Source organism: Stylophora pistillata, chromosome 6 (genome assembly GCF_964205215.1).
Source record: "Stylophora pistillata chromosome 6, jaStyPist1.2, whole genome shotgun sequence".
Lineage (NCBI taxonomy): Eukaryota > Metazoa > Cnidaria > Anthozoa > Scleractinia > Pocilloporidae > Stylophora > Stylophora pistillata.
In genome coordinates this window covers 8,228,717-8,244,555 of record NC_142524.1, presented here as the reverse complement: position 1 = coordinate 8,244,555, position 15,839 = coordinate 8,228,717, and the positions used below count along the sequence as shown (strand labels likewise).

Sequence of the window (15,839 nt, the reverse complement as noted above, 5' to 3'; positions counted from 1 at the left end):
CTTAGACAACGAGCACGATGTTATGAAAGATCGTTGAACCATACGATGAAATCGTATAGACGAGGACGTTCTTTTTAACGTCCTCGTTGTACTGGATTTTAGGTTAACGTGGTCGTTCTTTTCAACGCGCTCGTTATACTCGATCTCGCGTAGAACGCGCTCGTCCTTTTTGACGTGCTCGTTATACTCGATTTCGTGTAGAACGCGCTCGTTCTTTTTAACGTCCTCGTTATACTCGATTTCGTGTGCCGTGCCCAGATGGCAGCATTGATCCTGCTTTTGGGCTCGTTTCCCGGAAACCGTGAATGATCCGCAAACTTTCCCACTTGTTAACTCAAGTTAGGGATCATTCACGGTTTCCGGGAAACGAGCCCAAAAGCACCTGATCAAAAACGACCACGATTCCTCGTTTTGCCAAGCTTCGACATACGAGCCTCGATTATCCAATCGAGCCTCGATTTTGCAATCGTGCCTCGATTTTGCAATCGTGCCTCGATTTTCCAATCGAGCCTCGATTTTCCAATCGAGCCTCGATTTTCCAATCGAGCCTCGATTTTCCAATCGTGCCTCGATTTTCCAATCGAGCCTCGATTTTCTAATCGAGGCTCAATACGGGAGGGAGCCTGGGGTGAGCGAGAGTGGTCATGTTCTAGCAAACTTGTCGTCGCGAACTCAGGACTTTTTTGAAATTTTAAAAAGAACGCGAGAGGGAGAAAGAATATTTTTACGCTGCTAAAGAGATGGAGGAAATGGTCCTAAGGTAAGCATTGGTTTCTTCTGGTACATTGTTTTACCGGAGGGTGTTTGTTCCTACTTGCTGCTTCATAGTTTTCGGTTACGTAAGCTCGATAGATTTTCGCGTTCCTATTTTAATTGGTCATTTTTAGCCTAAAAAGGAACATAACTCTTAGGAAATGTTAAAATGGTTTGGACAAAAAAGACTGAGTAGAGGATGAGTAAAACTAACATTCCGGCACCAGAATTCAAGACAGTCACGCGTATGCATAGCTACCAGCTGACATTCATATTAGTGGGAATGGAAAAAAACAAAAGCAAAATTTTCTCATCTTGCAAACAAATGGTAAGAAGAATAATGTTAACTATACTTATGTCCATTTTCCAAGACCATAATAGCTCAGCAGCATTTCATGGAACATGTGAAAGTGTGGTGGGATACTATAATTTTTTTGAAGCTAAATTTGTTATCCAATTTTGTGTTTCACTCATTCTATTCAGATAATTTTGTGAAACACAATCATACTGTGATATTTTTTATAGCAGAGGAATCTATTTTAAATCAAAATTGACTAAATGTTCACAAATGAATGAACGTTGGAGGTTTTTAAAGAAACTGTGGTGCTGTGTCAGTGGGGGTAGATTAATTAAGATGAAATTGTAAACTGGCCACCCTGAAGATTCAAAAAGCTGACGTTTTGAGCATTAACCCTTTGTCAGAGTTAAGGGCCAATACTTGAAACTTCAGCTTTTTGACTCTCTACAGTACAGTGGCTAATTTATAATTTCAACTTAGTTGATATAACCAAATTAAATGTTGACTAGTAAGATTAACATGGACTTGACAATTAAGTTAAAAGAAATTAATTCTTATGAATTAATTTGATAGTTCAGAACAAATAAGATTCCTAAAATGTTAAATATTAACTTTGTAATAGATCCACCAAACTAATCAACTGTAAAAGCTATGACACAACTGCAACAGTTCACTTTTAACAAAATAATCAAGTGCTTGTTGAGCTGACCTTAATTTTCATATAGCCTGACCTAGCGCACTTTATTGACTGAAAAAAAAACCTTAATCCTTATCTGCGATCATGACTAAAAAAAAAAGCAAGACATTTTTGATATTAGTAACTGAATTGAATATTTTAATACCTATTAATTTAATAAATACAAGTTGATTTTACCATAGTAAATAATAAACTTAACATCAAATCTGCCATGTTTGTTGTTTAAGTTGAACCTGCTCTACATGAAATAAAATATCAAAATATCCACGGGTAAATTAAAATAAAGGTGTGACTAACTAGGGACATTTTTTTGGTTTGCATGCTTATGGATCATCTTCAAAATATGAAGGAGTTTTAACTTCTTGCCACAATTTTTTATATATACATATATATGTATGTACTGTATAATGTAATTTTAACTTTGCCTACTCTTCAGTGCAAGGCAAGAATTAAGCCAAGGGGTCCCTACTCTAGATATTAAATCACTGTGCTCTCACCCAAGGAAGCCAATTTCACACCTTTCAGTAAAGTAAACATGGTTGTGGTTAAGGTTTATAGTTTCATAGAAGCCTAAATTTTTGCACTCTTTTAGAAGTCTTCTATATTGCATGTGCAACATCAACTATTAAATTCAAATCATAACTAGTTCCAGTATTCGATCTAGTTCATGTTTTTGTTTCATTTATTTGGAATATTCTATTCTGACACTAAATGAAATGGTTGTGGACTCTTACTGATGTAAAAACAGACTATAAAACAAAGAAACAAACAAAAAGCAAGTTACCTCATACAGGTATATATTAAGTACTTCCAAAGCAGCTGGCAATAATTAAAGAAAACCAAAAAAAAAAAAAAAATGTGCTTACTATCCTTAGATGAGGGCACAATATTAAGATGACTAGCATTTCAGATTACGTGGGTATGAGTACAATTTTAGTATGAGCCTACTTAGACATTTTGCATATGTTGATTTACTGATCGTTTGATGCTTCATTTGTTGTCTTTGTTCTTGTGTTTATGTTTTGTTATGAAACAAGGACAAAAGCTTAGTGTTTTTCAAGCAAAAGAGAATGGCAGTTGAACCCGGAAACATGATTTGAAGTTCAATCAGTTACTTGGGGTCAGAAAGCATGAAATGAAAAATATATTTTGCTGTTTTTTTGACATCGTATATTCAAGATTGGTCTGTAATTTTTTAAAATAAGGATTCCACTTTATGATGAATTGTTTACCACAATAAACAACTAAAACCTTGAAAAGCATAAAGACTCTGACATACTGGTGATGGTTTGAATGATGTCAGTTCTTGGAAGTTTGAAGATCATAGTTTGACCCAGACCATTTGTTTTTCAAATGACCCAATATAAAATGTCATGCAATACATATGACCCACTTTGACTAAATTCTAAACTGAACACTTTTAGTTCCTTATAACACCAACCATATTTACATTAGGCACTGAAGTTTTGGGCTCTACACTTGTTGTTTATCATCAAAACAAAGAACATTTTTAACTTGTTGCTTTATAGCAGCCTCTATTGAACAAATTTTGAAGGACTCTAGCCAGCCTCTACCATTTTTGATGACCATGAAAATATGTGAAATATATGGGAAAGTGAAATTTTATTGCATTGTCCCAAGTTGTGTTTCTGGAAGTCTTTTAAATTACCCTAAGCAGTTTGATTGTGCATTTTTATATTTGGATCTGCTCTACATGAAATAAAATATGAAAACATCCACAGGTAAACAGAAACAAAGGTGTGGCTGACAAGGGTCCTTTTAAAGTCTTTTTAAACTTTTAACATTCTGGGTGATTTTCCACCATTGGCTTTTTTCTTTTTGAGGTTGTTCTCCTGTCCTTCTTTTTCCTTTTCCTTTCATGTTTAACATGTTCGTTCCCCTCTTCATCTTTATGTTCCCTCTTTTTCTCTTCTTCTGTGTGCTCCCTCACTTCGTCTTCTTTCTTTTGCTCCTTTTTCTCTTCTACTTTCTTCTCCTCCTTGTTGATGTCTACACAACTTTCCTCTATTTCTTGTCCTTCTTCTGGGGAAAAAGTTATAATTTTAGACATTGTAGGCTGACCAGTAATTTTCTTTTTCTTGCTGTTGACTCACAATCATATATTTCTCTGATAATTATATTGTCCCAGTTTGGAGGGAAATGCTTTATAGATTGCCAGGTTAAGTAGGGGCCTTAGTTAAAAGGGTCAGTAGGAAATTTCCATAATCCATGGTCTCCAGGTCAAGAATATACATTTCCATGTTCTTTCAATATCTTCTAATAGAGTCTAATCATTTTGTTCAACCTTCTGATTAAATTCTTTTGTAGCTCTAATGACATCCTTATGCCATGTTATCCTCTAAAATGCAGTAGGATGCCAGTGGATCAACTATCATCAGAGATGGCCACTTTTACCAACATTAAAATCAGTATCCTTACTGGTTGGTAAAATACTGGTTATTTTACTTATTAGATAATATGCTTCTCACCTGCTTGTGCAAAAATAATTCCAGATGTACCTGGTAGTGGTTCCTGAAACAAGATAAAAAGTAAAGGGAAGTATGCCATCCACAAGAGTCACGTGTAACTTACTTTTAACAACAAGGGACAATGGCAAAAACCAAGATGCCACTGCCTCAATCTCTTACTTTCCTTTATAACCATGACTATTATAACGTAGATATAGTATTATAAAATTAAATAGTCACTAATGAAATGTACATGAACTAATCTAATTACATGACCTCATATTTCAATGGCAAGTTAAAATAGGGCATTCAATACCTTTACTAAACACACTTGGAAAATGATGTTACTAACATGATCTCTATTTACTTAGTTATTTAGGTTGATAAGTTGTTTAGATTATAGCATGACCCTTATTTAAAACTATAGTGATAATAGATACTGTCAGTTGTTCCACCTTGCTGTTGTTAATATTATTTGGTCAGGTGTTGATGTTAGTGTTATGCAGGAGGAAGCCATGACAGTTCATTTTGTTCAGTTGTATGTATATTGACATATCTTAAATTATTTTGGTTAAAATGAGAACTAGATCACATGAAGATCATTAAGTAAGTCTGCACAAAATAATGCTTCTCGCAAAGAACCTTGTCCCAAGGGACCCGTCAGTCTGCCCCAAGTGTTGCGGCTCACGAAGAACCTCGTCCCAAGGGACCTTTAAGTCTGCCCCAAGTGTCGCGGCTCACGAAGAACCTCGTCCCAAGGGAACTTTCAGTCTGCCCCAAGTGTCGCGGCTCACGGAGAACCTCGTCCCAAGGGACCAGTCAGTCTGCCCCAAGTGTCGCGGCTCACGAAGAACCTCGTCCCAAGGGACCTTTCAGTCTGCCCCAAGTGTCGCGGCTCACGAAGAACCTCGTCCCAAGGGACCCGTCAGTCTGCCCCAAGTGTCGCGGCTCACGAAGAACCTCGTCCCAAGGGACCTTTCAGTCTGCCCCAAGTGTCGCGGCTCACGAAGAACCTCGTCCCAAGGGACCCGTCAGTCTGCCCCAAGTGTCGCGGCTCACGAAGAACCTCGTCCCAAGGGACCTTTCAGTCTGCCCCAAGTGTCGCGGCTCACGAAGAACCTCGTCCCAAGGGACCTGTCAGTCTGCCCCAAGTGTCGCGGCTCACGAAGAACCTCGTCCCAAGGGACCTTTCAGTCTGCCCCTAGTGTCGCGGCTCACGAAGAACCTTGTCCCAAGGGACCCGTCAGTCTGCCTAAGTGTCACGGCCCACAAAGAACCTCGTCCCAAGGGACATGCGAGTTTTTTAAGTTTAAGTCAACTTTTTTTGGTCAATGATCTATGGAACATACAATGCAATATGTTATGGTAGGGTTTTCATAATGTAGCATACTACCAATAATTTTACGTGACATTTTAATGTGCACTACTTCCCTTACCTCATTTGTTTTGCTTGTGTTCGAATCTTCATCTGTCAGGAGGAGAACTAGTCTCAGTATGTAAAAATACACAATTTAATATACCTATATTTTACTATAATTGCTCAAGCAATACAGGTGATGATGATTTATCCAGTAAATTACAGAATTGTATGGCGACTCTCATTGTTTATCAGGTAACAAATATGAAATTAATAAGCCCTCAACACATAACTTAACATATGACCAGTGTTGATTTTTGGCATTAAGGCAATTTCTTCTGAAATTTTTTAAAGAAAGATGTTATCTCTGTTTTTAGGAACATCATGTAGTCCTAATGTTTGTCCTTATTTTCTGCTTATTATCACTGAGCAAGGCAGATTACCTGTAATTTTCTTGTTGGGTTGCATTACCTTTGCTAAGACTGGGTCTGCTTTTCATGCATGTTCAGTATCATTTGAAGGTACTTCATTTTTATTCTTTACATTGTTTTTTTCATTTTTTGGTAATTACTAGTTTAATACATAATATTTGTATTCCTCACCTAGTATTGTGGATGAAGGGTCACCCTCCAACTGCAAATCGGGAATATTTCCTTGGAATGTCACCTGCAGGCAAAATGAGGAAAGCCATCATGTGACCCAGAATTAACATTTCTTATTTCCTTACCATTAACAATTTCAAAATTTATGCTTAACTCTATGAATAAAGCTCAGGTCATAACCCAAACTTTCAACCTGGGTATACAAAATGAATAGTCAAAAAAGATGATTTTGTCTTTTAATAATAATCAAACTGAAAAATTAGGCTGTGTGGAGAAAGAAACGGTTTATACTAAAGACTGGCTATGGTGATAAGAGCTTTCCAGTTTACTTCTTCAATTATACACATTCTTTTTTTCTGTTTTGATCACTTGTGCCATTTTGCTTCATGTCACACACTCATAGGCAGATAATTTGCAGCAAATTGACCAGTCCGAGCATACACTTTACTTAATATGTGGTGTTGTATCATACATTCAAAGATAAGTTGTTACTATGTGTATTCACTTTTTTCTAACCTCTGATCCCAGAAGGGATTTAATCTCTGCCTCATCCTGGATTAAAAAAAAAAAAACAAGTTAACAGAATCAAAGATAAGGTTTAATACATAAATTCCACAGTATTTACCAGGGTAGCTGTTTGAACACTTTACAACTGTGACTTTCAAACCTCATGCAGGCACATTGGTGAATATGCAAGCAAAAATCCCCTCAAAATTCATACTTGTATTATGTATCTCATAATGATTAATTTTGTGTGCTAAGAAATACCAGGAGATAGCATATCATTTGCCATATTTTTTCCACCACCTCTAAAAATCAGGATTAAAAGGGTATTTTGAACAAATTTGAATTCACCAAAGGCATTCCATTTGCCTTCTTGAAATAACACAAGTATATTTTAGACTCCAACTCCAGATTTCTAGTACTGTAGTTGTTATTTGTTTTATGCAATATTATTATTTACTTACTCTCTCATGAATATGAAGCACCTCTGGTCTCTCCAAGAGGTCTCCATGTTTTACCACTTCCCTACCTCTTTGGATAGAGAAGTGTAATGGGAGAGCATTGTTGGAGCCTGCCCAGTCATATACTTCCTATATCATTTAAACAGGAAAAAGGTTAGATTTCTTTTTATAAAAAGCTATCTGCCAATCACTGTATGTCTACATAATTTTACCAAAGTGCTATTTACAGTTTAATAATTTGTATCATTGTTTATATGTACCTGGAAGAAGGCACCTTTGATGAACTGGCGCTCTTCCTTGCCGTTTGAGTGGCGGAGGATGATTTTCACTTTCTCTTTTTTTTCTTCCCGACTGACATCTGTAACTCTGGCTTGTCGGGCTTTCCTTATCTTGCTTGATTCTTTAATCTTACAGAATAAATACATGACAACCTCAGTAATATTTCATTGATAATGTAGAAAAAAGATCTTGAAATTTCTGCTGCTAAGTCTTAAAAGAGAAAGTGGTAATTATAGCAGTTTTTTTGGTAACAAGTATTATTTATGTTGAATCACTTCATTTCACTCATTTCCTTTCCTGTTTGGGGATATGTCTCTGAAACTTAATTGGGCCATACTTTGATGGCTGGTGCTTGTTTTGGCTCCTGAAGTCTTAAAGGAAGCCTTCTAAAAATAATCCTCATTTCATTGCCTGACTTTCTCCTAATGTGTTCTTTATTTTTGTTTATTTCCAACAGGTAATCATGCGATGATTGACATAATTGATATTGGCATTATTTGTGCTATGTAAGTATTTGGGAAAAGCTATTTACCTTGTCATCCTCTATTGCCTTTTGCAATGCACTCTCCTGCTCCTTCTTAGGTGAACGATCCTGCTCTAACCTCTCCCTATTGGAAACAATGAATAACTTATGGTGAATCTCACCAGTGTTCACTTTGATTTGCTGCATCTGTCTGGATAATCAAAACATATTAACCACATAATTTGCATACACCTAGGGTTTTTTAATGTTTGTTAATTGCGAACAAGACATTGTTTGAAACAGCTTAGTATCTGATGTATGAATAACACATCAGACTTGAGCTATATGAGTTTATGAAAATTTTCTGTAAGATCATAAGGTTGTCAATGGGTAACAAGCTGGAAATAATTATTTCTACCTTTATCTTATCGAATATTAAAGATCTCTTACCATTCCCTTGTGAATGCATCCACAGCATCTGCTGCCCTTTTTACTGCATCCACCACATCTTCCTTTGTTGCCAATTTTAGGTTGTCTCCTTGTTATAAGAATCCAAAATACAACAATTTTGTTTCCAGCCATCTTTAAGTCAAATCAGACCAATATTAACCTATGATGTTCAATTTTTAAAAAGGGGCCAAAAAGACATATTAAAACAATTTACCAAAAAGTGGCAACATTTATGCAAGGTCAAACTGGTATGTAGGTAGTATACTGGTGCCTGATGATGGCTTGGGATATTGTACATGACTGCAAATCAACCTTAAAATTAAAGAGTACATTATCTTTAAATTAATATAAGACTTAAGGTAAGGGAAGCGCTTTTAAAGCAATGGGAGTTTTTCCTCAATCTTCCTTATGTTTATTGTCTGTTTTGACTTGTGCCTACACATAGTGATGACATTAAAATTGAATGAGTACAGACTGACTTGCAGGCATGGGATCCTTTTCAAACATTCCAAACTGAACGTTATTTGCCAAGAAAAGCTTATTACTATTATCAATATAAAATTCCTTTCATTAACATTTACCAACCTTTTCAACAAATTGTATTTTGAGGCTATTTACATTCTTAAAATGCTCACCACAAAAACGCTCTATGAGGATAGGCTGAGAAGTTGTGGGTGCCATTATGAGTAAATCGGACCCAGCACTTCCAAATTTTCTTTTCAATGTCATAAAAAATAACATAAAATGGTAAGAAGAGTTTGAGAACATTGAAAATTATGGGCATTATTGCATCTATTATTGGTGCGTAGAGGTTGTTATGGGGCACTAAATATAGCATAAGGAAACACAACATAGACTAGAAGATAACAGGATATTTTGATATGCTCAGTACTACAGAAAGTAAAACACCCTATTATAAGTACATCCTGGAAGGGAACAGGAGATGTCAACATCCCTTAATAATGAAGAAACATATCTATGCACACACTCTTTACAGTACACAATATCAGTACTTCAGATGTATCCATTTTTAAATATTAGTAAAGTGTGAGAATTACATTACAATCTTGATGTTTAGCCATTAAGACTTAGGAAACTTTTTTAACTTTGACCTTTTTGTCTCGTATCTTAGTAAACATCCAAAACACGGATAGTAATTCAATACCTTCTCTCCCAGATCTGGATTTTTCTTTAGTTATCCAAAAGTATAAGTTTCCATGATTGACTCCATGTAGAATATTCAGAATCCTGATGATTTAAGAGAGAGATAAACATATTTGATTACTAATTAAAATTATTTACTACTTAATGTGAAATATAGCATGCATGCATCATACAGTGGATATTAAAAATCTTGAATACCCTTTGTGATGTTTGTGAGTGATGTTTAAGCGTGATGTTTGTATTTCAAATTATAATGTAATTTACGTGTGATGTGCGATCCTCGCAGTAGATAGCGCTATTTATGCAATAGCGAAAATCAGACCTGAAAAAAATCAGGCCTGTACGGGACTCGAACCACTGACCTCTGCGATACTAGTGCAGCACTCTACCAATTGAGCTAACAAGCCAACTGGGAGCAGGCTGTTAAGTTGATTCGTAATAAACCCGTGAAAGTGATAAATGAGATGCAATGAATATATAAAGTTCATATATTTTTGAACTGCAGTATTAGATACGTGTGATGTGCGATCCTCGCAGTAGCGCTATCTACTGCGAGGATCGCACATCACACGTATCTAATACCGCAGTTCAAAAATATATGAACTTTATATATTCATTGCATCTTATAATGTAATTTATGTTTGAAAACACAGAAACCAGTCAGTTGGAGTAACCTTCTATGTACAAAAAAATTGTCATGTGGGTACACATTGCACCAGATAAGCATGGTCACTTTTGATGTCTCCATGTGTTTTTAAGTTATATACACAGAAAAGTTTAAAGGCACGGTTCATGCATATGTCTCTCAATAAGAAAAATTAACTATTATGAACTATGATATTAACCTATTTATTTTGTCACTGTGACTTAGTGTAATCGGAAGCTGTTTCTGCAGAGTGCAGCCTGCTTTTAGAGATAAAAATAACCTTTTATTAACTATTGATAGTCACCTTATCACATCAGGTATGTTGTCACCTTCTTGTAGGATCACTGTAACCATGCTTCTCTGGTCAGACCTGGCCTGGTGACACATCTAGATACACAAATTTATAAATTAAAGTAGAGTTAGATTTAATGTTATTTCTTTTGGTGTTATGATGCAACACAGTGCATTGTTGCAATGCATGCATTAGGACTATATGTCACCTAGAGAAATTAAAGTTGACAGACAGTAACTGTAGTATACTTTTCCAAATGGGTCTGTTCCTCAGCAAGTGAAATTGACATATGACAAATGTGGCTTCACAAAAGTTTACAGGCTATTTTTATTTCAAATGTGACTGCTAATATATTTTACTTCTCATTAACTCAACACATTGACACCTAGGCATGCTAACTGTATTTATTTACAACAGTTTCCTTGAAAATTGCAAGCCATCCGGGCAAACATAACATCGCTATTTAACACAAACCTCCTCATATGTTAAGTTCAAAAAGATTGGTAGGAGAATATCCTCATGGGCTGATGCCACCTCCATCAGCACTTGTTCACAGTAAAGCACATCCCATGCTCTGTCCACACTCCATTGCACTACAAAATTATTATATTGTGGTCTACAAATAGTAGTGGTATTCAATCAAACTGTCATCCTTTAAGGACATCTGTGTCAAAATCTTCTAAGGGTTGGGTTTTTTCCAAACTCTTCTTCCATTTTCCTTCTTGAAATAACAAGTATATTTTAGACTCCAATTCCAGATTTCTAGCACTTTTGTTATTTGTTTTATGCAATATTATTATTTACAAATAGTAACAGTGTTCAATTGAACTGTCACCATTAAGGACCTGTGCCAAAATCTTCTAAGGGTTGTTGTTTTTTTTTTGTTTTGTTTCCATTCCCCAACTCTTGCTGTAGTTTGAAATATGAATCAGACAACTACATAGGGTATAAGCAAGGTTAAGCTTTCTATTTTAGGTTCAAATGCTACTTTTGGCATGAATATTGTTTTGTATCTGGTGGAAATTTATCTAATGTCATCATCCAGGGAGAGCCCTGCATGTAATTGCATTAAATTATTGACAATAATTCCAACATACCTTGATTATTCAGATCCAGAACTCCTAAGGAACTCATAAATTATTGAAAATATTATTGAATTATTGACAATATTTCCAACATACCTCGAGTATTCAGATCCAGAACTCCTAAGGAACTCATATCTTCTTCTACAACCCCAGCTTAAATGTAATGGCACAAAATTGAATGAATTTCAAGAACATTACTTATTGTGCATTACTTCATGCTACAAAACTGCACGAGTCAGTCAGTCTATTTGTCTATATCACACTGTACTCTACTCTACTATAATACTGAAGATTATCCTATTCTTCATCAACAGGAGACCCAATTGTTCATCTCTCTTATTTTTCAATTAAATTACTGAGTAAATAAAATTATGTTCAAGCTAATCCCACTTTGGCTTTTTTAAGTGTATCTGTTTTTTAATCCATTTTATAGAAACATACCTGTTTCCCACTGTTCTGTGCCAGTTAAATGACATGCTATAATAAATGTAGAAAAATATATGGTGTAAAAATTTCCTCCTTTTTGATTTAATTTCTTGATCAGTCTCACATAAATAATTATTGTTGATTTACATCATACCTAATGTGTAAATCTGACTTGGCTTACTTTGTTAGGGCACTTTCTCAGTGTTAAGACTTAAAACACTGGCTTTTAATAGTGCTCTGTAAATTTGCCTTATAAATGGTATTACATGATACAATTTGAAATCATCTATGTAAACTATCTGCAGTTTTAAACTTGATTTCTAGTGTAATGTGCATGCTTTTTTCAGAAAATATCCTTACCCACCCCGGAGATAACTATTAGATATTCCAATCAGGATTGGGTTTTTGGTCTGCAATAGCCAAAGATCATGATTTTTTTTTTTTTTTGGGGGGGGGGGGGGGGAGGGGTCATAGAGGAAAAATAAAAAAACCAGCATTTTGATGCTCTTTAATCATTCACCATGGTATTACCTGAGTCAACATTTACTGGGTTACTAGCTAAATAGCTCCTGTCGAGGTCACTGGTAGCCATGTCATCAAAAGCAGAAACACCATCTGTTCAAAAAAAAAAACACAACACAGTTTTGAATTGTGTCACATCATAATCATATACAGGCAGATGGGTCACCTGCTTCCAGTCAAGATGCAAATGGAAGATTGAATAAAAAACATTAACTAAGTTTATAACTAGTGTGCAAATCAATCAAACACTTGCATTCACTTGTAGGCAATGTCAAGTCCACTTGATTAACAACACCACTTGCCACCCTTGCTTCATCACTGGAAGTCCTTGGCTGGATGACTGAGTTTGTCACACTTGTTTGAGATGAGCTGGGATTTGGGTGAGTGGTTGATTGTTGAGAAAGCGAGGAAGGGTTGGAATTGAGCAGAGCAGAGGAAAGGGAGGTTTGGGATTGGTTTGTGGAGGGTGGGTTAGAATTAGGCTGAGCTAGGAAAATGGAGGGCTGGAATTGGTTGGTGGATGGTGGGTCTGAATTGGGCTGCTCAGGGTGATGGGAGGGATGGGATTGGTTTGTGGAGGGTGGGTTGGAATTGGGCTGAACAGAGGGAAGGGAAGGATGGTTGGGATTGGTAACTCCTGGTGTTGGTATGGACTCAGGGTTAGGGTTAGATCCTGAGATGAGAAATAAAACAAAGACTTTAAATCAGCCATTTGAATTACCATTAAAATAGTGGAAAGATGCAAGAATTACTAGTTTTTTATTGATAAATCTATGACAAACAAATATTGAAAATTTTTAAGAGGCAAAGATCCTTATTGCCAGTCGGCCAATCAATGGTAATGAACATTAAAAGGGTAAATATTGAAAAGTCAGAATTTAAATATCAAAGTTTTTATTTCTCAGCAGATTAATTGGGTTATGTTGTTGCTTTTGTCTTTCAAAGACCACTGGTGATTTTCTTTTTAATTGCAGCGAAAATGTATTTCCACTTCAAGGAGGCTGTTATTTCCAGAACGCTGTTATTGCAATTCTAACAGGCATTTGTGGGTACTGCAGCCATATATTTTACTCCACTACAGTTATATTCATGTCAACATGCAAATTTGCTAAAGACCAGCCTTTGCAGCACAGTTATCTTGTGGCTTTGCCAAAATTGGCTTTTACTATCTTTACTTATGGGTCACATGACACAGATGTGTATGCACTCAATGCGATCTTTTGGTGCTGACTGCAATGACACAAACCCTTGATTGATTATTAAAGTTTACACTAACCTCCATTTCTCGGGTGTTGCAAAACCATGTATATGCGCCTGGAATTGGAACTCCCCTTGCCATAAATTCTAAATATTTCCTTGGCGTCTGGTATGCCTCTGTAAACTTTTTCCATTTTGCTCCCACGGCTCGTAGACTTGTATAGACGAATTCTATGGAAAGGAAAGTTCAACATCGACACTACGTACAGTTTACAGTGGCTATATGAAAATAATAACATTTGAATTCACTAAATAGTAAATAAAGTATGGGGCAAATCTAAATAGAGATGATCAATAATAAGTTTCTAGACTTGTTTGGCATGTAATATTCCAGTCCATATTCCCCTCTACTCCTTTACCCACTCCCCCTGCCTCAATGATTAGCCTCCTGTCAATCTGGAAATTCTAGTTGAGATTCCTGCTTTCCTTAATTAAATAATTTTACCAATTGCCTGTTTTCACTGTGTAACCATTGCACAGGTAAAGTCAAGAATAGAAGAGATAAAAAAAGTTAAATATCGAAACAGTCTCGGTAAGATTGAGATCTGTGCGTAGTTTAGAGCGATAAGTATTCTTATCAAACTGAAAATCCGTTTAAATGTAAGTCTTCGAGTAACGACTGATGATTCCTTTCTTTTTTAATTTTGATGACGTTGCGTGAAATGACTCTAAATGGGGTGGATCAGGCTAAATTTCGGCCCAACCTTACACGTGTTATAAAAGGTGCTGTTTTTATATATTACGTGCACATTTAACTCCATTGCAGGCCTTACATTCGTAGCAAGTTCACTGCTCATACTTTGGTTTTAATGAATGATCCGAAGCAAATAGCTAAAGGATAAGTGGTAAATTTTGAATCCTTTGTCGCGTGGCTAAAATTTGAATTGTTTTGCTCTACCTGGGTTTTACGTGACCACACACTTCTGAGTTTACATTCAGTATTCAATGCAAACAACCTGCATGCGGGATAAAGTGCTTTGGTACTTAACCTACCTATCCAAGTCAACAGCCGCAAGTCCAGCAAAATTTTCCTTGACCAGCTCTTTTATCTTTGCACTCGAATAGTTGCCTCCAATTTTAATGTCTTTCACTCTACCCTCGCGATTCAGCAGTACCCACGGATTTCCACGCGGTGTACACTTCGCCTTTCCCTTCAGCCATACGAACACTTTACTCGTTGACTTTCCTATCGGCTGAGGTGACCCGCAATCGCTTCCAGAGCTGGAATCGCCTGAATCTCCCATGTTCGAATATCCTTGGTCAATTCAGTCAAGTGATTTATTGGTGAAATCCAAACGAACAGGCCCTTTTTTGTTCTGCCTTAAAAGCACGAGTTCGGCACGTGAATAAGAAAACCGAAACCAATCAACTTCATTGTTGGGGGGGGCCCCAGTGGAGTAATATACCAAAAGACTATTTCCGCTATCACACATTACTTTTGTGTAAAGTAAAGGTTTTGAGCGTTCCCGAACCACTCAAGAAGTGGCGTTAGTTAGGGGTTTAAGCACAGCTCTTTATTCCTTAATTTTCGATTACGCAAAAGAAGAAAAAACCGCTGGCAGTGGTTTGGAAAAGGAAGAAGGTGGGAGGTGGAAAAATCAACCAGCCATCGCTCAATAAAATGATTAAGAAAGCTGATACCAATCAACTTCATTGTCGGAAGGGAGTCAATGAGACAGGCGTTACAAAAAAAAATGAAAATTAAAAAATTAATCACACACTCGCGATTCACGAGCTAGCCTGCTATCACAACAAATTTCAAGGAGTTTGAGTTTGGTGATTATAATTTATTAGGTAGTATAATTTTCTGAAAGTAGTTTCTGAGGCATTTGTATATTCCCCGATCCTTCAAATTCTCGAGCCTCCCGATAACTTTACCGAAAGTGGTTTCTTTACCCCAAGACGAACTGCACTGAATTCTTTGTCCGATTTTTTCGCAGCCTTTGATGACTTTGATTGATTTAACTTGCTCTTATGTTTATTAGAAGTTTAAGAAATCGGAATTCCACTGTACTCTTTATCGCGTTGTTCCTGGCCTCAAAAACTAAATTAACCTAAATTACGTAGTTACTATATTGCGAGGCTAAAACAGGCAAAAAATTACCAATCACATTA

The 15,839-nt window shown here is 36.3% G+C and overlaps 1 protein-coding gene and 1 long non-coding RNA gene across 5 annotated transcripts; one reads left to right on the top strand and one right to left on the bottom strand.

The window, feature by feature from the left end:
- Positions 1–342: 342 nt before the first annotated feature.
- Positions 343–13,748, top strand: LOC148728066 (uncharacterized). 4 transcript variants are annotated; one of them, XR_016002315.1, is made up of 4 exons: positions 343–760; positions 4,077–4,189; positions 7,877–7,925; positions 10,150–11,530. It is a non-coding gene; the product is annotated as an uncharacterized LOC148728066 (long non-coding RNA). The 4 variants fall into 4 exon arrangements; XR_016002318.1 differs by lacking the exon at positions 4,077–4,189 and having other exon boundaries at positions 351–760; XR_016002317.1 differs by lacking the exons at positions 4,077–4,189; positions 10,150–11,530 and adding an exon at positions 12,733–12,823 and having other exon boundaries at positions 358–760.
- On the bottom strand, positions 1,857–15,201 carry LOC148728065 (uncharacterized). The gene is made up of 19 exons (XM_088762726.1): positions 14,718–15,201; positions 13,744–13,895; positions 12,721–13,140; positions 12,477–12,560; positions 11,961–11,996; positions 11,616–11,672; positions 10,909–11,027; positions 10,447–10,529; positions 9,498–9,580; positions 8,968–9,054; positions 8,333–8,420; positions 7,952–8,027; positions 7,401–7,547; positions 7,144–7,269; positions 6,692–6,727; positions 6,176–6,239; positions 5,653–5,699; positions 4,238–4,280; positions 1,857–3,791 (listed from the first exon to the last, which is right to left on the bottom strand). The coding sequence occupies exons 1-19, from the start codon at positions 14,966–14,968 to the stop codon at positions 3,547–3,549; spliced, it is 2,244 nt and encodes a 747-aa protein (XP_088618852.1). The 5' UTR covers positions 14,969–15,201; the 3' UTR covers positions 1,857–3,546.
- Between the last annotated feature and the right edge of the window lie 638 nt (positions 15,202–15,839).